The 21,292-nt window shown below is 40.7% G+C and overlaps 1 protein-coding gene across 15 annotated transcripts in view; it reads right to left on the minus strand.

Annotated features, from left to right (window-relative positions):
• Positions 1-21,292, minus strand: part of ATP2B2 (ATPase plasma membrane Ca2+ transporting 2) — a 412,644-nt gene that overhangs the window by 66,561 nt on the left and 324,791 nt on the right. For 13 of the 15 annotated variants that reach the window (XM_063411249.1, XM_063411240.1, XM_063411256.1 and 10 more), the window contains 4 exons: positions 16,473-16,514; positions 14,669-14,833; positions 12,360-12,574; positions 10,901-11,143 (listed from right to left, as the gene is read on the minus strand). In XM_063411249.1, the coding sequence (XP_063267319.1) occupies positions 10,901-11,143; positions 12,360-12,574; positions 14,669-14,833; positions 16,473-16,514 (665 nt within the window). The remainder of the gene's footprint in view (positions 1-10,900; positions 11,144-12,359; positions 12,575-14,668; positions 14,834-16,472; positions 16,515-21,292) is intronic. The other 2 variants (XM_063411251.1, XM_063411250.1) reach the window with 1 other exon arrangement.

The raw sequence follows: 21,292 nt of genomic DNA on the forward strand, positions 1-21,292 counted from the left end.
TTAACGTGCTCAAGGCTTTCCTTTGGTGCTGTGGCCAATGAGCCGCATCTCCTGCCCAGCTCTCATCCAGAATTTCCCAAGGATAAAATGTCCCAATGTTCCCACAAGGACTCACCAGGAGTCAGCCACATTCTACTGCTCTGTGTGTTTGCACCTGCATAGGTAAGGCAGGCCCACAGATTTATCCCATTTATTCCATTTATTCCATTTATCCCATTCCATTTCTTCTGTTTATTGAGGCAGGCTCACAGATTTATCCCATTTATCCCATTGTGTTTATTCCATTTGTTAAGGCAGGCTCACAGTACTTTTTCCATTTGTCTTGAATTTTTATAATTTCTAGAAGGTTCTTTTTCCATGCAAGGTTTCTGCACAGCAGCTCTGTCATTTTTTCAGTGATCCTAAGGGACTGGGCAGCTTTGACTGAGTTAAAATAACCCAACAGCCTTTCCTTTGAAAAATTCCTGTTTCCTCTGCCAGACTCCAGCTGGGAACAGGATTTTGTGGGACACCTCTCCTGCCTGCTCCCTGTCAATCCCACGCCCCTCAGGGTCTGGATCCATCACAGCCACGTGCCTGTGGGAAGCCAGAGCCCCTCGTGGATCCCTGGTGACAAATATCCAGGATTTCACCCATCCTAGAGGTTTTACTGGGTACCACCTCTAAAAGCAGAAAGGCCCAGGAGTTCTGGACACCTTCCCACACTCCCAAATAAACTGATTGTATCCCAAAGGAGCCACGAGCTTCATGTACAAGAAGAGAAAACTGGAAGCTTGGCAGAAAAATGGGCTCTACCTGCAGGAAAAAGCAGGAACTGGAAATTGAAGTATAGATTTCACTTATCATATATTTAATACCGATTTTCTAAGTTATCTGTGACTCAAAAAGAATACAATATTTTGCTTTCATTGAAAGCAAATTAATAGATCTTGTGAAGTGCAAGGTCAGTCACAAAGAACAGCAATGAAAGTCAATTTAAAGTCTTGTTCAAGTCTGCAAATAACTCCTGCCATTTATTGCTCTGAAATCAACACATTTCTGTCACAGGCTTTATTCCTGATCCCCTGTACTTCAGATCTTGTACCATTTGCAGGTTTTTGGTGATTGTTGATTGTTTTTTCCCCCAGAGGAATAAACCACATTGGAGGTCTGAGAGTGGAAAAAAAAAACATGCTAAAACTGCATTGTATATAAAGTATGTATTTACACACTATAAATCTGAAAGGAAATCATTTCCTATTTCATTATGAGGTGATTCACGCACCACATTGATTTCTAATCAGCCTGTTTGTGTACCTTATAAAAGCACCACTATTTTCTGTGAAATTGGTATTAAATCATCACACTGGAAGGCATTATCTTCCTGTTCCTGTGACTGAGAGCACAAAGAAAACCCACATTAAAACAAAATGTGCCCGAAGTAATTGGTTTATACCAACTGATGTAAAAACAAAAGCTCCTGTCAGGAAAACACGCTCCCGGAGAATATTCCCTGGAAAGTGTCAACACCACATCCCCAGCAGAACATCAGCTCCAAGGTGTGAGGGCTCCTCCTCTGCAGGGTGTCAGGGGCAGGAAAAGGAGCCCAAGCACTCCAATCATTCATTGTGCCAGCTTAAAGAAGAAAAAAAAGTCCTGAAACGCTCAGACAACAAGAAGCAACATTTATAAACCCTGATGGAAACACTTGGACCACCTTGCAGGAAACACTGATTATTAAAGCCTGCACTTTTGGGAAGAGCTGGAGGTTATCCCCACAAGAGAATCTTCTCATGCCAGGACATTTGTGCAGAATAAGAACATGAACATAAGATAAATAACATAAAAGAGGATTCTGTGCAAGGCAACAGGAAAAACATCTGTTGCATCATAGCAAGTTCAAAATCTAATTTATTCATTTTTATACCAGCAAGAAGAAAAAAAACCCTCTAATGTATAAAATTATATTATAATAACAAAAAGCTTCCAAGTGATTTTAGACTGACTAAAACCTTGCAGTGAATTTTGATTCCAACAGGAATCAGTGGGATCTGCAATTACCAAAGTGAGGGCAGGGAAGGCCAGGATGAGGGAAGTGTTTATTGCCATGGATTCTGTCACTTGAGGAAATGGGACAAAACAATGACGAAATGCACTGAAAATGAAGAAATAGAATTTAAGCTCTTAGCTAGTCTGGGAATAACTTGTCAAGCAGGATTATTTATTTCTCCATCTCCCCTTCCTCTGTCCATTCCTTGCTAGGGCAGCACAGTCACCCCTTTCCTTGGCAGAAAATCAGGAATAAGGCAGGGAGCTGCTGGTGCCCAGCTCATCACAGTTCTGGGGAGGGGATGAGCTCTGCCCCAGCACTTTTATCCCAAATTTTCTCCCTCTAATATCTGTGTCCCTCCGCAGGGAATCCCCCCTTTCCTCTGGCAACCAGGGCACCAAATCCCACAGCCTTGGGCACATGGCAGGGGAAGAAGATGGCCCTGCTCCCAAATTCTCCTCTTCTGCTCTCAAATTCTCCTCTTCTCCTAAATTCCCCTATTCTGCCCCCAAATTCCCCTCTTCTCCCAAATTCCCCTCTTCCTTCACAGCTGACTCCATTCCACACCCCACAACTCACAAAAAAAAGAGATTTCATTAAAACCCAGCTTTTTTTTTTGGCAAGACAAACCCCTGATGCCAATGGCAGGAAGAGCAGGATGGGCTAAGGGCCTGTCCCGGGCTCTGCACACCCCAGCCTTCCCTAATTATTTCAATTATTTCAATTATTAAATCAGCTGCTAATTTAGGGAGAAAAGCTGGGTTTGTACCTCTCCTTCCACACAACTCCGATGGCAAGTCATGTGTGAAGATCATTACTTTCTGCTAATTACCACTCCTAGAAGCACAGACAATTAACTACATCATCTATTATCCCTAATAATTATTATTTACACAGTAAATAAGATGGACACTAGAGGTTGGGTTTTTTCCCTGCCTAATTTATCCTGAGAAAATGCTTACCAAGGGCTTTAGAAAAAGTTTTAAATATGTTGGGTGAGATTTTTTGGGTGATGATTGTCTTGCTTATATTTAGAAAGATTCTCTGGCCTGCATTGTCTGTTCCCATACATAATTTACTGTTCACACAGTTGTGTAACGCTGGGAACAAAATACAAAATAATCAGATTAAGGCATGAATTTACCTAAAATGGGAATCATTTTGCGTAGGAAATAAACTCCCTTACAAAATACAGATTTTTTGAGATCAGTTCAATCAATTTTCAATTGAATCAACCAAATGTTTCATTTTAAGTTGCTCAAATGCACCATTTAGCCAGAAATACAGAAGATATTTCAATGCTGTCATCTGAGCTGTTCAAAAAGAAGAGCACATGCAATTTTCACAAATTTCCAGTGCCAAACTAATGTGCTGAAAGCAGCCAGGGACTTGCAGCACTATCCAGAAGTTGTTTAATTCCTGGGATGCCTTTCCTGATCTAAATCCACCCTTCTGGTGCCACCCTAGAAACCACAGAGGGTACCATGGGCAGAAAAAGAAGCTCAACACGTTCAAATCATTCATTGCGCCAATATATTTTGGTGAAAAAAAGAAGAAAAAAAAGAAAAAAATAAGAAAAAAGAAAAGAAAAAAAGGGAGAAAAAAGAAAAAAAAGAAAAAAGAAAAAGAAAAAATTGGAAGAAGGGAAAAAAAAGGTCCTAAAAATGCTCAGAGAACAAGAAGCAATATTTATCAGTCCAGATGAAAGCACTGTGGAGCATCTCACAGGAAACAGTGATTTTTAAAGGCTGCACTTTGGGAAGAGCTGGAGGTTATCCCCATAAGTGAACCAAGCAGATTTTCCTCTGTGCTTCTCCTGGTATCCCATATTTAGTAACTTGTTGTACCCCTGAAGCTGCAGGACCCAAACTGTAAAACCTGGAGCAGAGTCATGAGCTCCCCCAAATTCCCTTGGTGTTTTTCAGACAAGGAACAAAATGAGGATCCTTGAATTTCTCTCCCAGTTCCTCCCAGGATGCTTTTCTGAGCCATTTTCTGGATGGCTTTAATTACACAGAGAGAAGATTTGAGGACTCCAAGTGCATTCCACAGTGCAGGAAGGAGATTCCAGCCTGTTGCTCCTCCCCTATCCAAAACCAAAATGAGCTGCTCCAGTGCCATTGCATGGGCTAAGGTGAAAAAATTAATATTTCTTACTGTTTACTGATTTCCTGTATGATTATATGAGGATAAAACCTTCGACAGACCTATCCTTCCACACAATGTTAAACAGCACTTCTGCTCCTCACCAGCCTTAAAACACAAATTATGAAATCGTGACAGAGTGTCTGAAGGGAGAATTTACTGTTGAGCACTGCCTGAGGAAAGAGAGCAGAGATAAACAAACATCCTGAAGGATGGTCACTGCTGAATTGTCACCAAAATTCCCCCAAGCCCTCCTGTACCAACACTAGCATTGCAAAGCTCCGTGTGGACAGAGCTTGGATTTGTGCAGCACACATGGTGCAGAAAAACAAGGAAAATCACATTGTAAATAGAGGAGCACAATGTGGGGAACTCAGGCAAACTCTTCTGCTGCCAGTTCAGAATGAGCCTTTCCTTTCCTTTCCTTTCCTTTCCTTTCCTTTCCTTTCCTTTCCTTTCCTTTCCTTTCCTTTCCTTTCCTTTCCTTTCCTTTCCTTTCCTTTCCTTTCCTTTCCTTTCCTTTCCTTTCCTTTCCTTTCCTTTCCTTTCCTTTCCTTTCCTTTCCTTTCCTTTCCTTTCCTTTCCTTTCCTTTCCTTTCCTTCCCTTCCCTTCCCTTCCCTTCCCTTCCCTTCCCTTCCCTTCCCTTCCCTTCCCTTCCCTTCCCTTCCCTTCCCTTCCCTTCCCTTCCCTTCCCTTCCCTTCCCTTCCCTTCCCTTCCCTTCCCTTCCCTTCCCTTCCCTTCCCTTCCCTTCCCTTCCCTTCCCTTCCCTTCCCTTCCCTTCCCTTCCCTTCCCTTCCCTTCCCTTCCCTTCCCTTTTCCCTTTTTCCCTTTTCCCTTTTTTCCCTTTTTCCCTTTTCCCTTTTTCCTTCTTTTCCCTTTTTCCCTTTTCCCTTTTTCCCTTTTTCCCATTTCCCTTTTTCCCTTTTTCCCTTTTCCCTTTTCCCTTTTTCCCTTTTTCCCTTTTTCCCTTTTCCCTTTTTTCCCTTTTCCCCTTTTCCCCTTTCCCTTTTTCCCTTTTTCCCTTTTCCCTTTTCCCTTTTTCCCTTTTCCCTCTCACTTTCTCCTCCCTACACCTCTGTTTTTGGGGTTCTCTCTCCTTTCCCCATCATCTCTCTGCTCCCACAGCTCTGGCACAGCCAGGTCAGCCTGAACTGGTCACTTGACCACCTGATAAATGACAGATTTTTTATTTTTTTGTCCAAAGAATTCAAATGAACAGCTGGAGCTGCCACTTGTGCTTTGATGTCAGTGGCAGAAGGAAAGACAGGATTTAAGCCATGCCACTTACTCTGTTGTCATTTAAATTATCATAAAGAAAAACTTTCCTCAATCTATCTTTTTTCTTTTTTTTCTTTTTTTTTTTTTTTTTACCATTTCTGTGCCCATTTCTGCCCTCCTTTTTTTTTTTGTCTGGAGGGTTTTTTTTAAAGTGTTTATTTTGACTCATTTTTAGCAGCAATGGGGGAAATAAGCTGGAGGAAATAAGAGATGGCTTGAACCTTCATGTGCAGCAAAAATAAATGGGAAAATCATCTGTGCTTTAACCCAAGAAACAAAAGGGAAAATCATCTCTAACACAAGAAACAAAGGGCTTGAGAATGGGCTTTAAGCAAACCATACCCGAGAGTAAAAAAAATCTTTGCAATTCCAAGTGCCAAAATAACTCAAAAAGGCAGTTTGGAGGTCAAAAGTTCTTTTCTTATGTTTCTCCTTGGAATAAAAAGGGAATTTCTAGTGGCACATAACAGCAGTTTCATTTAGCAGAGAGCCCTTGGCAGAGATCTGCTGCTGCAGCCTCAGGCCACAGAAATTCCCTGATTTTCTGTTGTAGGTGTGGCCTAATCTGATCTGTTGAGCTTTTGTAAAAATGAAATTAAAAAACCCTTTCCTAAACAGGCAGGGTCTCCTTCTTCCCTTCCATTTGCAGAGGAAAACTTGAAATAAATACAGAGACACATTAAATATATATTTTATATTATTACATATTATTTATACACTATTATTATCTTTATATTATTATAGTTATTTTCATATTTATATTTATATTGTTATTTATATTGTTATTTATATTGTTATTTATATTTATATTGTTATTTATTTATATATATTATTATATATTATTTATATTATTATATATATTTATATTATATACACACACACACATATATATAAATATATGTCTATTCTCTGTCAGATGAGAATTAGGGAGCCACAAGCAAACCCCTGTTAAAAAAGTGACATTTCAATCCTTCTTCCCATCTCTAATAACTTTACACATTAATGTCAGAAATGTATGGAAAAATCCATAAACATACCTACTACAATTCAAGTTACAAAATTATTTGGGAGGTGACTTCCAAATATTCATATTCCACAAAAAATTAAATTATTTTTTTAGAAAGGCCTTACTATATTGACATTGTTGGAATTATGAATGGTAAAAGGAAATTCCAGGATTTTTCTGTTGCCTAAATAATATTTATATGTAATTATTGAGACAATTTTTTTTAACCTGATTAAACAAATATTTAAAAGTCAAGATTAATTCAAATATTTGACAAATAAAATCCAGGCTTTGAATAAAAAATACACAAACCTCAAAGAAAGAAGCACACTTTGCACTTTGCTCACCTTCTCAAAGGCTGCTCCTGACAGGAACATTGTGTCTCCAGCACTCAGAGAGCTCTTCTTGCTTGGGATGCAAATATATTTTCCCAAATAAAAAGAAATTTCACCTGGCTCCCACATCCATGTTCCCAATAGATTTGCATCAATCCTTCCAAAGCAGCTGTTGTGCTAAAATCTTATTTTCTGTCCTTTCACTGTTTCAGTTTTGTAGAATGTCATTGTCTCTTATGGCTTCTATAGATTATGAAGATATTATTCTTCTAATAATTCTTCTGATATATTATTATCTACCTGCTCTGCCTTTCAGCTGCAACAAAATTGTCTGTAATTGTGTTTTATTTCATTTTCTCCTTTAGGTTTTATCCAATAATGGCCTTTTTGTCCCCAAAGCTTTCCTAGGTCACTTTCATAACTTGATGGATATTTGCTAACATATAGACCAACATATTTTTATTTGATTTGATTTCCTCTGGGAAAAGGGAGTGAATGTTTTGTGCTTTTCTATGACATCTCTGCCACTGGTTCAAGGTTTGCCACCAAATCCTGCCACTCTCTGTGCAAATGCACCAAATCACCACCAGAACAGCACCAAAAATTCCAGATATTCACCCAGCCCAGGCAAAAGGAGCCTTTCACCCCTCAGCACCCATCAAGCAGCAAATAAAAATCCTGTGGGACTTTTCCACTGTGCTTAAAATCCCTCAGATGAACCCTAACTGTGGTGTCCTCTTAACCAGGCACATCCCACCCAGCCAGGAAATTAAAAGAAGAAATACCTTTCTAATTAAAACTGAAATTATGAGAGCTGCACAGAGAAGTTCCAATCAGTGGTTTTGGTGTTTGGAGTCTCTGCTCCATCACTGCTCCCTGACATCCAAGATCAACGTGCTCCTGCTCCAAGTGCAACCAAAGTATCCCCAAAAATGCATTTTTTTCTCTCAGAGTGAGAGCCTCTGCAGTGCCCAGCACAGCTCACAGGCAAAACCCCACCAAGCCTGATTTTATTTCCACGTGGAAAGGAAATACTGAACAGAGAGGTTTGCTGGGGAACAGCCTCCCACAAACAGCAGGAAAGTTGCTCTGAAGCTAAAAGGATGCAAAATCAGCTCACCCAGCAACTTCATCTTGGAAAGCAGCAACAAGAGCTGTATTTAATGATGCTGTTGTTCAGTTGGAATAATTTGTGTTTAATTTCTCAGGGAAATTCAAATCTTTTATGCCAGGCACTGATATTATTCCCTTTTTATATTTTTATCAATGGTTCAATTGCCCCTTAATCAAAAGACAATGCAAGAGGGAATATTTCTCATTCAGCAGAGCATCTTGACTAATTTTATGGCCCCATATGTGATCCCTCTGAACAGAAGTTCACACAAAGAGCAATTTACAGCACACACATAGCTGGAGAGCTAAAAATAGAATATGCAAATCTCAGTCTTGGCGACAGAACCCTTCCAATGCCCTTTGGGTTTCAGCTGATATTCACAATTTGATTAAACATGCTCCAAGAACGAGCGCACGAGCGTGCACTCTGTATTAGCAGGAAGGAAAAGAATTCTGGATATTTATCCTGGAAACAACTCCCTCAGGTGTTTTTTACTGTGTTTATTTGGGATGCAAAATGGGCTAGGGAGAAATATCTTGTAAAGTTCAGCTTCAGCTTGTTATAAACTGTGAACAAAATGAAATCCCCTGAGACTGGAGCTGTGTCTTTGTGGAGTCCATGCTGCAAAGCTTTAGCTCATAACATCCAGAAATCTCCATTAATTAAACTCAAGCAGTCACTGACCTGCATCCAGAGGATTTCACCCCCTTATCAGTTTAGAATCAGTCTCTGTGCAGAACTTAATAAGCACTGAAATGGTGAAATATTGACTCTTTTTAATAGGCACATAGAAGTAATTCCATAAGGAGCAATGAAGCCAAGTCAGAGTTAAAAAAAAAATCAAAATTATGTTGAGACCATTTTAGAACTAGTGTTGACCGGAAACATTTTGGTAAACCACAAGAAAAAAAACCCCAGATTATTAAACTTAATATTGCAGATGTGGAAAGTCTGATGATTTCCCATTTACTCTGAGATTCAGAGGGGGTGAACTGGTGTGGAAGCTGAGCAGAAACACTTTGGTACTGGCTTTGATCTCAGAATGAACAGCAAAATATGAAACTCTGTATGAGCCTCTGCCTGTCACACCTGACTGAAAAACCAACCCCGTGCCTGCCCTGCTGCTCCCTGGGAATGAGGAAAGATCTGCTGACACTGGGAACGTTCTCCCAGAGCCTCCCCAAAGTCAAACTCTGTGCCTTGTCCTAATCCTGCCTGTTCAGGGTGTTTTGTTCTCTTTCTTTAGGAGGATGCACCTAAGCTGGCTGAGGCTGTAACATTTAAATAACCAAGGTGTGTTTTCCTCTTCCCAGCAATCAAAAGTTACACCAATTTGTGGGAGCAGGAATTACCCAGCACAGCAACCTGTCCTTGCTGGTTTAGAAATGCACAAATGGAATGCAAGGAGCTGCTGCCATAAAATATCCACTCTCAGTTATCACACTGTATTTGTTTTCTCTGATTGTATTTTAAAAGACCACTTTTAAAACAAACATGAAGTACATGCCTGGCTTTGTTCTGCAGCTCAGCACAGACCTATAAAAAGGACAATACTTATATTCATAAACTAAAAAGAAAAAAAATCTATTTGTTCAGCAGCGTTAACATTCAGCCTGACCTTTCACAGAACAAATCTATTGGAATTGCAAAAATTTTCAGTCTCTTAATTAGCTCTGAACAGAAGAATCCAATGCCACAAGCAAACAGGATATTTCCATTCTGTCCTTCTGTACAGAATGAATAAAACACTTCAGGATGTAACTCACTCAACACCAGAATGAATAAAGGTCATTAACCTCGCTGATTTAACCAATCCAATTTGTGCTCTTTGAGCATTAATTGAAATTTCTTAGACACACAAAAATCATTTTGCACATAGGAAGGCTCAGTGAAATCCAGATGTGTTACCACACGTTTGTGTTCCCAAAGTTCTCTGCACCAAAACTGGGCCACCCCCATCTAATGACAGCAGGAGTTTTTTAAAAATTCTAAAATAAATCCCTGTCCTTGGAAAGAACCAATAAAATGTACAGGTTTTAGAGCACCTGTTCTCATTTTGAGGACCTCAACAGTATTTAATGCTTTGTAATCAGTAAGAAGATGTTAAGGAATTAACACTTCTCAAAAACAAAACAAAACAAAACAAAACAAATTGACACCTTTTTGTCGCACTGCAACCCCCATGACCATGGTGTTTTTTAAATGTCTTGTGGTGTTGCACTCCTAAATAAATCCCTGTCCTTGAAAAAAACAATAAAATATACAGGGTTTAGAGCACCTGTTCTAATTTTGAGGACCTCAACAGTATTTAATGCTTTGTAATCAGTAAGAAGATGTTAAGGAATTAACACTTCTCAAAAAAAACCCAAAAAACAAAAACCAAACATTTACACCTTCCTGTTGCACTGCAACCCCCCATGACCAGGGAGATATTTCCTACGTAAGGAAAAGGTTTCCAGTTTCACCTCAGGACTTTTAAGATAAAAACACTAGAAGTTTCTGTGCTGTCCTGACCATAATGAGCTTGGTGCCAAGACAAAAACACCAATCAGTTTCTTTAGCTGTTTCTCAGAAATGTAGCTATTTTCTGTTGGGCTGTTTGCCAGAAAAAAACCACCTAAATCATCCAATACTTAATGAAGAGCACGAGACTGCTCAGCACATTTTCAGGGTGTTGTAGCAGGTGTGTGGCACCCATCCTTACACTTTGCATGGCTTTTGCTATTCTGTTTTGCATTATTTTCTTCTTTAATTAAAACCTTTTCTGTTTTTCACGGCACACTCAATCACGCCATCTGGCTAATTATTTTCAGCCATTTTCTGTGAGGAGCTGGACACCCTCAGAGCCTGTTGGAGCTAAAAACACCCGGCCCGGAGAGAATTCCAACACCTCCTTCTAGCTGGAATTCTCCTCCTCCTCCTTCCTTCCAGGTGTTGGAATTCTAGGCCTCACTCCATTCCCCCCCCAAAAAAAGGGACACACCTACTCACCAGAATTTTGGTGGTGTAAGCGCTGTTGATGGCGATGGCGTTGACCAGCAGCTCCATGGTTTTGGCAGGGATGGAGTCGGGGTCGGGGATCTCCTTGTAGTGCACGTCGCCCACGTAGGCCTGCACCACGGTCATGCGGTTGGTGGTCAGCGTGCCCGTCTTGTCCGAGCAGATGGCCGTGGCGTTGCCCATGGTCTCGCACGCGTCCAGGTGCCGCACCAGGTTGTTGTCCCTCATCATTTTCTGAGGGGGGAAACCCAGCAGAGCACAAATGAGAAACCCTTCGAGGTTGTTTTTTGGTGATGAAAAGCAAAGCAGCCCAGGGTTAGTCTCGTGGTGAGAACGTGGCGTTCTCCAAACCAGAGCTGTGGTTATTGGGAGCCAATAACCCCAAACCAGTTACAGACAGCCCAGCTCTGCCTATCCCTGAGGTAATTTTGCCTTTGATAAATGAAGAGTTGCATCAATCTCCTGCAGGAGGGTTGCATTTTAAGGAATAGCTCAGAGATGAGCTAAAGGAGCCAGAGATAACAGCGTTTTTTCAAATATTATCATTACGGCAAACATTTGGGGGTTCTTCTTAACACTGCTCGGAATGCCAGGATATTATCTGGCACCACGTATTTTGGGGGAAAAGCAAAAGGGAAGGAGAAAGGGGAAAGAAAAAGGGCGTCAGAGGAAGGGCATCAGGAGAATGAGAAAACATTTTCAAAGCAGCTACATTCTTTATTAGCAAAACCCCATCTTTGAGACTTGCTCCTTTTTCCTAATAATTGGGATATTTGGCTACATAGAAGCCAAGAGATTCCTCCCTAAACTTCCTAAATTAATTTGTTTACATGCTAAATGGAAATAAACTTTACACCATCTTCATCTAAGATTCCCAGAATGTTTAAATCATCTGATTAAATTGCTCAAGTAATCCCCGAGTCCAGGCTGTTAATCCTCTTTAATTTCCTAATAGAGCCATTTACATTGACTTCAAAGAACTGCAACTGCATTTAAGAAAAGTACATGAAAGCTTCAGTGAAACTCTTAATTTCTTTCAGAAACTCCAATTTCTCTGAGAAGTGTTCCTGAAGACTTCAAATCCTTGTCAAAACTTTGTGCAATTGCACAGGAAAATTTGAATACAAAATTATTCTATATCAAAAGACTGGACCATTTTCAGAGTACATTCTGCTCAATAAATTCCTGGTTCCTTGCAAATTAAGTAAGTATTTCTACTGCTTGATATTCCTGCAACGTGCCGCTTTAACGAGACGTGTTGGATGATGTATTTGCATTTTTGTTAGAAATACTTTCAGTATAAGTTTTCTTTAAAGCAGTTTCACAAACATTTTGAGCACATAATTTTCAGGCCATTTTTCATCACATCTGATAAAACCTGAGGACCAACTCAGTAGTGAACTGCAGCAAACAGCACTTTTGTCCCCAAATTTTGCTGAGTGTCTCTTACCTTTACAGAATAAGCCAGAGAAATAGTGACAGCAAGTGGGAGTCCCTCAGGAACAGCAACCACGAGCACAGTAACACCAATAATGAAGAATTTAACAAAATACTGAACGTAGACAGGAGTGCACTCAGGCAACCACTGCTTCTTGTTGACCACAAAGGTGTCAATGGCAAAATACAGTACCAAGATGATGACAGTGATGGCAGACATCACCAGACCTGGGAGGAGAAATCACCAGTTACACAAACCCAAACACCGCTGAGAACACCAGCAATCAGAAATGGGCATTTGATAGGAAATTATTTATTTCTATGTGACCTTTGTCACCGGTACCAATAACAGTGATAAGCTGTACAATGAAGAAAGGACATTGCCATAATATATTTACAGCAATCATACATTCCAGTGCACAAGAAATTCCAGGGAATTCATTTTTATGCAATTGCTGCTGCCTTTAAAACTTCCCAGGCAGTGCAGGAGTTCTGCTGTCACTTTAGCTAAGTTTATTCAATTTAGCACATTACTTTGTCTGATACAACATTTATCTATCCTTTTAACCCCCACCTTTTACAAATTACTTGTCTGTCCATATTTAAACACCTTTCTTCTAAATAAATACATCTTTAGGGGCTTGAGCAAAGGAGTTTCCCACAGTTTATGCTGCTGTGTAAAATATTGTAGAAAAGCCCTACAGATGTGCCTGGGTGAACAGAAAGAGGCAAAAATGCAGAATGATCCACAGGACAGGTTTTCACTGGGTTTCTTTAAAATGTGGCAAACACTGGTGTTTCCAAGGTGTCCCTTCTCAAGGGAACAGCTGCAGAGTGTGTCTTTTCATGAGCAGAGGTTCCAAAGAGACAGAGACACCAGTAAATATTTCACAGGATTGACAAAATATCCCAAGCATTCCATCCACTCTCCCAATGGCACAGAGTGCTGGGATAACCCTCCTGCTCCACAGTTTTGTCCCTGGGTTAGAGAATACAAATAAAATTCCCATTACAGCCCCAGCTTTGCCTTGCTCTGACCAGCCCTGTTTGGCAGATTTGTGTGAACCTGTTAAGCCTGTGTTTTGGAATAAATTAATTTCTCCCTAATGAGATCATAGAGTAGAAGGAGAGTGCTGTGAATCTCATGTCTTGACTACAGTTCTAAAAAAATTGGTAAAGCTGAAGGATGCTAAGGTTGACAGGAAACAGATGATTCAGGGAAATCACTCTGTGCCAGAGGACAAAGGAAAATCCATTAAAATATTGTACAGGCAAATACTCCTGACAAGGCAAGACATCCCCATAGATTGCTCAACGCCAAAGAAAAGCCAAATGAGGCAAAGATTAATTAGTTTAATTCCTGTTCCTTGCCACATTCTGGTCAGAAATCCCGACACAATTACTTTAGGAGTGATGTTTACGTGCCTGCCAAAATACCAAAGCGAGCAGAAGCCAAGGCAGCACAGAAAGGAATTTAATCCAAGGAATTCTCATCAGGGGAACAAAGGAGAGAGGCTGGGGCAATCTGAGTTGGGGCAAGGCATTCAATTGGATATCAGGGATGACAATCCCAGACTGAGTCACACTTCAGGCAAAGGGAGTTGGCATTACAGGGTTTTGTGATCAGCTTCTGTGATGGACTCAAAAAGGGATGGGAAGGGGAGAACCTGGGCTGGGGAAGAAGGCTGAGGGAGATAGGACAGAATTAAAGGGATCTTGTAGGGCTTCAGTCAAGGAGCTGAGATTGCCATCTCTTTAATACCACCAGAAAAACAAACCTAGGGAGCTTTAGGCCCTTGTGGATGGAAGATTTCCACTCTCTACGTGTTGGAGAAGTGCTGCTTCCAACACCAGGGGCCACATGGTGCTGGGTGCAGGAGTCAACAGAGGTGTCGTGCTTGGGGAGAATGTGGGTATTTGGGGAGGACAGAGACTTTTGGAATCCATGGGAGGGAAATATTGTGTGAGTGATATTTTGAGATGGTATTAGAGATTCTGGAAGTGTGTACTCCCAAGTTCTGAGGGGAGAGGAAATTAAATACGTAATTACTGCACCTGGGAATATTAACTCTGAGAAAAGCTGCATTTCATTTCGATTCAAATATTCATTACAATCCAAGTTGCCCAAAGCTCCCTGACAGTCAAAGCTGATTTTTAGGAGAATAAAAGATCCTCAGCACCACCTCCCCTCCTCAGAACAGCTTTGTGCTGACCCATTTCCAAACCCTGCAGTGAAAAAGGGCCTGGCCCTTTCCAGAACCATTTTCTTGCCAGCTCTGTGCCTCCCGTGACCCAGAGGGGTTGGGTGCCACCCAGCCATACCTGCTTTGCCAATCTGCACTGCCAGCTTGGTCAGCTTTCCCTGAAGGACGGATTTCTCTTTCTTGTGCATGTTGGATTTCTTCTTGTCCTTGTCGTCTCCCTCTCCCCCTTCCGCGCTCTTCAGCGGCTGCATCTCCATGGCAGCAGCCCCGTCCTGCTGCTTGGCTGATAATGCAGAACAAAACTGTTACTCCAGAGCTTCATCCCTTCCTTTCCTCCGTGCTCATCCTCTCTGAAAACAGCCAGCGTCACCGGGGCTGGCTGGGACAATCTGCCAGGGACACCCTTGGCTCCCGTGCCAGGCCCTGGAGAGCCAGGGGGGTCTGCAGGGCACGGCTGTGCCAGCACACCCCTCAGGACACGTGGGAATTTGGGCTGGAAAACCCAAACAAACTGGGTTTACCCCTCGTTTTTACCCCATCCATCACCCCTGGGCCATGCACATATATGTCACTGGATGTCTTGCACGTGGCTTGGCAGGTGACAGCAGCAGCACCGCAGGATTCCCCGGAGCAGCAGAGCTCAGGTGCTCTGACAGATCCACATTTCTCTGAATTTTGGGATGCAATGCCCCCTCAATAATCCTATTTCCAATGCAAATGTTTTGAAGGCAGCGTGGCTGCACAGAGGGCCCACATGTCACCTCCCTGGGCTGCAGGGGCACCTCGGTGACCAGGGGACCCCACTCTGGCATCCACCACTCCAGAAAATCCCTGGGCTATGAAGTTTCCTCAGCATTCCGTGATCCAGTAACTCAGCCCTTGGGTCTGGTGGTGGTGGCATCACCATTCCCCCACAAACCCCACACACGGTCTCAGGGCTGATCCCTCCTTTCCTGACTGAATGCCAGCAGAAGGAAACTTCATTTTTACGAGTTTCTGAAAGGCAATGACATTGCAGTGGATATATGTGCATGTGTCTGGTTTGTGCTGAGCACAATAAATAAAATAGGATGAGATGAAACAGCTTTGCTTTCCTGAAGAGATTGTACAAGACTGTGCTTGTTTGACCTGGAAATCTAATTTATCTACCTAGCCTGAATGCTTATTATTTAATAGCATTTTATTTGGTACTTTTGTACCATGAACCACTGAGTTTCTCTATCCAGCTTCTGAGCCATCACCTTTGTAATATTTGATATTATCTGAGAAGAGAAAATTATCATTTAATTTGGTATAACCCAAAGAACTCTTGATAGCTGCGTCTTACAATAAAAAGGGAACCATGACTTTGCTTCAGAGAAAGCAAAATATTGATTCCAATTTCTTCCTGACATTGTATATTAAATAAGAAACTCCTCAGACTCTCAATCTTCCTAATCCTAATAAAAGGCTTTTACACCGCTAGACAAAACCTTGGCTTTAAGGTTTCCTTTTCTTATTGCTTTGCCTTTTCCCTGCAAATGAAGAGATGTCCAGACAATGCCATCAGACACCAGAGATGATGAGACATAAAAAAACTGGGCTGGAAAACCACTAACAACACATAGGATACACAACTTGCACAGGAAAAATTAACTCAAATGAGCTTTGTGAGATGAAAGCAACATCTACAAACGGTTTATTTAAAACACTCCTCTCCTAAACCTCTGCAGCTTGTGAAGTTACAATCTCTTGGGTGGGTTTTTGGTTGGGGTTGGCTGTTTGGGGTTGGCTGTTTGGGGTTTTTTGGACACTCTGCACGAGCACCAAGGGCCAGTTTCACACACAGGCACAGGTCACAGGTTCTCACTGCACTTGGGGACAGGATTGAACTCCATGCTAACAACACGACCCACGACTTCCTGAAGAGGAAAGAAGATTACCTTTGTTCTGGTTGTTCTCCATATTCCCATCCTGCATCTTGCCTAAATGATGAAAAATTCCAACAGACAACAGACAGTAAACAACCTTCAGCCGAGACAGAACAGGAAAATGGGGATTTCTATCAATGGGAGACAAAAAGCCATGAGCACATCACGGGCACCATCCCCTGCCCTCACACCTGCTGGGCACATCCAGGGAAATCCAGCCCAACTCGGGGCTGGAACAAGGTAAATCCTAAATATCAGCATGAATTTTTGAGGAATCTGCATAAATTCAGAGGGGGAAACTGATAATAAAGTGGATCTGGTGGAAAGATGAACAGGAATAATATTCCTGAGCTGATGTTTCAGAGGGCTGGGACTCAAAAACTCTGGCACACAGCAGTATAGGGTATGACTTTCTTAATGTGTTCCAGAATTAAATTAATCATGTAACTGAACTGAGAAAAAAATAGAAACAATAGTGTTCATAAATCTAAATAAGTAAATAAAAATGTAAATCAGATAGGATTTTTAAATTACATTTTCCTCACTTGGTTGTACTAATTAGCAAATTTCTTCTGCGAATACAAGTGCCAGGTGACTTAAATTCAGATTTATCCTGAATATAGATTTACCAAGTGCCTCTTTAATTTCCAGCTTGACATTTTATCCACAAACAGCTTTACCACAGCAAAGTCCTTATTCATTTGTGCCCTTTTTTTAAGTGGAAATGTCATTAGAAAGTGTGTATGAGATAAAAATGACAAAATGTACAAATCACATACAAAACTTTGCTATTCAGAATAACAACTAAATATTTTCAAATGTATCCAAAATTTCTTGGTGGGATCCCTTACGAAATTTTCACAGTAATTATCTGAATTTATGGAAAAGACTACAACAAATATTATTTCAGAATGGATGACAGTGTCTTCTGGTAGTTATGTAAAATGCACAATAAAAAATGACGCTAAGGAAAATGAAGTTAAAACACAATTACAGGACTGTTGACACATTCTAATAAGAAATGTATCATCAGAATTTAGTAAAAAATGTGGAACAGCTACATCTGGTTCTTCTGACTGTTACGTGGATTAATATTTTCTCTCTGCTGGGAATAAATAATAATAAAATGGAAAATCTCAGATGCATCTCTTGCATGTTGGTCTTTGCACTAAGTGGGAGAGCAGAAGTGACTGAATCAGTCTTGTATTTGTCAAAAACAGGGCCCAGTGTCACACTGGGAAATTCCAAAAGCCCAGAAGCAGAGGCAGGGAAAATCTAAACCTAAAATCATCTCAGAGCTCAGGTGAATTACTGCAATAAACCTCGGACCATCAGCTGCTTGTCTGTATTTCCAATTCTACTCCCACCCTGGCAATGATAGGACATTTAAAGATTCAGAATCCACCTTCCACAGCTTTACACATTGCACAAGAGATAAATCCATGAACCTGAGCAAAACCAAGCTCATTTTCATGGAGAAATTCCCTCTGAAACCTTTGCCTTGGGGCACAGTTGGACTCAGTGCCTGCCTGGTGGATGTTTTTTCTTAGAAGGGCTTTTAATAAAGTTACTGGAAGACATAAAATATCTCTGGAGATTTGAATTTCTGGCTGGAGTTCTTTCCTAGGAACTGGAAGGCATTAATTTAGAGCAGGCAGTCTGCTCAATTTCCTGCTCTACACATCCTTTTGCAAAGTGCAATTCCAAACCCTGGAGTGGCAAAAAATTGAAGAATATTCAACTTCCAAAAAGATAAAAATCACCAACAAAACCCAAACGTGACTGACCCAACTGGCAAACACATCACAGAGATTATTTTCCTTTGTAAATTAAAATATGTACTTTTAGGACACATATTTGCTATTTAATAGCATACTTATCATAATAAATTGCACTAACAATTGACTGGCTACCTGAAAATAGCACACACAAAATAAACAATCATTAACAACAGTTTAAACTCAGGTATTTAAAAAATACATTTGGAATATTCTTATTCTATTGCATTCAGGTTATTGAGTGGGGGAAGTCATCACAAGTAGTTACAGCTCAGTTATTTAGACAGAATAACAAAGAAAAGTTGATTTGGGTAGTCAAGAGAAAGAAAGGGAAGATGTAAACTATTCATATCCCCCTGTGCCAAATAATTTTAAGGCTGCCCTTTGCTATAAAATATGAACAAGGCATATTAAGACAGAAATATTAATATTAAGAAATATAATATTAAGGCAGAAAGAAAGGTGATAGAATCACCACTGCTGAGAGATCCTTCCTCCTTCCAGGTAAAAACCTCCCCCATCCTTCTGTCCTCAGTGCATTGCTAAAAATCATCAAAAGGAGGAGTATTTATTAATATTTTGATAGCAAAATGTGAAATAATCCTTTAATTTCTTTACATAATTTTGAAATTTTTTTCTGTTTGAAATATTAAGTAAAATAAATGTTTATTGGCTGGAGAAATCCATCTGAGTTTTTTATCACTTTTCTAAGCAAGGATGAAAAATCAGAAAGCTTAGAACAGCATTTCTAACAACACCTGCAGCTGATCCTGAAAGTTCTGAATTTAACAATAAATATTTTTCATGCCTTTGCCTCGCTACAATTCCTGTATTTTGGAAAAGTCTTGTGGCACTTTTACTGACTAAATGCTTATTCCAAAAGTCATGGACTTCACCAAATAAAACTCCCAAGAAAAGCCTCCCCTTTAGCTGCTGCAGCCCTTGAGGAAGAGCCAAAGACACAGAATAACAAAGTCCTATCACTATTTGGGAAATTATTTCCCTCATTTGGAAATTATTTCTAAATTGGAAGAACTTCTTGGAATCAAAGAAAATAATGGAATTGTGTTCCAAGTGCTGAGAGGGAACCACTGTATTGAAAAGGACATTTTAGATAATTCTTCTATGCATTCAATAAATAACTTCATCTACAATTCAGAAATATATTAAAATATAAATTAAAAATGTATTAAAATAGAAAAATAAAACCTAAATAAAAGTTCAAACTGCAGATTGCTTTGCAGGAGCTGAAGTCGTTTAGTACCTACGCTGGGATTAACTGTAGATGTAAAATATTCCTGCAGAGATTTCTCTCACTCTGGTCAGGTATTTTTATACCTTTTCTATATTTGCTGAATACACATTTAAGTAGCAGATTCTCTGGGTTAAAAATGCCAAAAAAACCCCAACAACGCACCATGGAAATCCTGATTTAGGAAGGTGGCAGTGCTCTACTGGAAGGAAATCAAATTTGGGGTAATTACTCCACTAGAAGGAAATCAAATTTGGGGTAAACAAGCTGTAAATAGTGATTGCTGCTTCCCTGATTTTCATTTCTTTAGAATTACCTTTACTAAATATAATACTTTGGAATGTGATGAATTTTTCTGAATTATTGCCTTCCTGCAAAATTTTCTGCTCTGTTTATGGCCTTAACTTGCAACCTTTCAAAAACTGAACATATTGTCCATAGTTGTGACAATGAGATCAGCAACAATTCTCTATTTTGATCTCCTAAAACTCCACAGAATTTACAAGAGTTCCTTTGGTACAGCACATAAGACACAGGCTGGGCCACAAAGTAAATTAATTTATCACTACAGGTTCACTGGCTGAAAATAAACTCCTTTTTTTGTGTATCAATTATGTACTGACAATTAAGAATAAAGATATTTTATCTGAAATGTAATTGGTTGATTTTCAAGCAACAACATTTCCTGAGCTTGCTACTTATTCAAGTATATAATTTTTTTTTATTTTAAGATATTTTCTACACAAAGGTATTTGACTTTAGGTAAAATTCTTGTTCCCAGTCACACCTCAGGAATAATTTTCAGACTTTAAAAAAAATATTTCTTTCATCCAGACCAAAGGAATATGTAGATTAATTTGGGCTCCTTGTTCTGTAACTTATCCTTTCCTTCCCTTCCCTTCCCTCCTCCAGACCATATCTACATTTTAAGTATTTAACTCATCAGCAGTGCTAACTGAGAAAATACCAGAAATCTGGCATTGGCCATTCCTAGATAATTCCAAAGCACTCAGACCTGAGTCTGAATTTTCTGAGCAGTTGAATTGTGGAAAGCCTCTCCTGTCCACACTGATCAAGGACCAGCAGAATTATTGAACTGTCTCATCTCAGAGGAGCTAAAATTAAAAAAAAAAATCTTAACTGCACAAAAAAAAATAACTCCATACAAAGCAAAGCCCTGAGTTTGTGTCTCAGCTCCAGGATAAACAGGGACAGTAACTGCTGCTCCTGGCTGGAGAGAGGCTGATGGAAAATCGCATCCCTAATTCCGACACTGATCTAATATCCCCTGCAACTCAATTTCCTCATTAGGCTCAGCATGAAGCCCAAAGGCAGCAGGGATTTACCAGGCAGCCCCAGGTCTGAGCAGAGCCCCGGGCTGGGGCAGCACAGGGCTGGGAACCAGCAAAGAGGGACTGGGAACCAGCAAAGAGGGACTGGGAACCAGCAGAGAGGGAATGGGAACCAGCAGAGAGGGAATGGGAACCAGCAAAGAGGGACTGGGAACCAGCAGAGAGGGACTGGGAACCAGCAGAGAGGGACTGGGAACCAGCAGAGAGGGGCTGGGAACCAGCAAAGAGAGACTGGGAACCAGCAGAGAGGGGCTGGGAACCAGCAGAGAGGGGCTGGGAACCAGCAGAGAGGGACTGGGAACCAGCAGAGAGGGACTGGGAACCAGCAGAGAGGGACTGGGAACCAGCAGAGAGGGGCTGGGAACCAGCAGAGAGGGACTGGGAACCAGCAGAGAGGGGCTGGGAACCAGCAAAGAGAGACTGGGAACAGAGAGGGACTGGGAACCAGCA

Source organism: Prinia subflava, chromosome 14, assembly GCF_021018805.1.
Source record: "Prinia subflava isolate CZ2003 ecotype Zambia chromosome 14, Cam_Psub_1.2, whole genome shotgun sequence".
In the NCBI taxonomy this organism is placed as follows: Eukaryota; Metazoa; Chordata; class Aves; order Passeriformes; family Cisticolidae; genus Prinia; species Prinia subflava.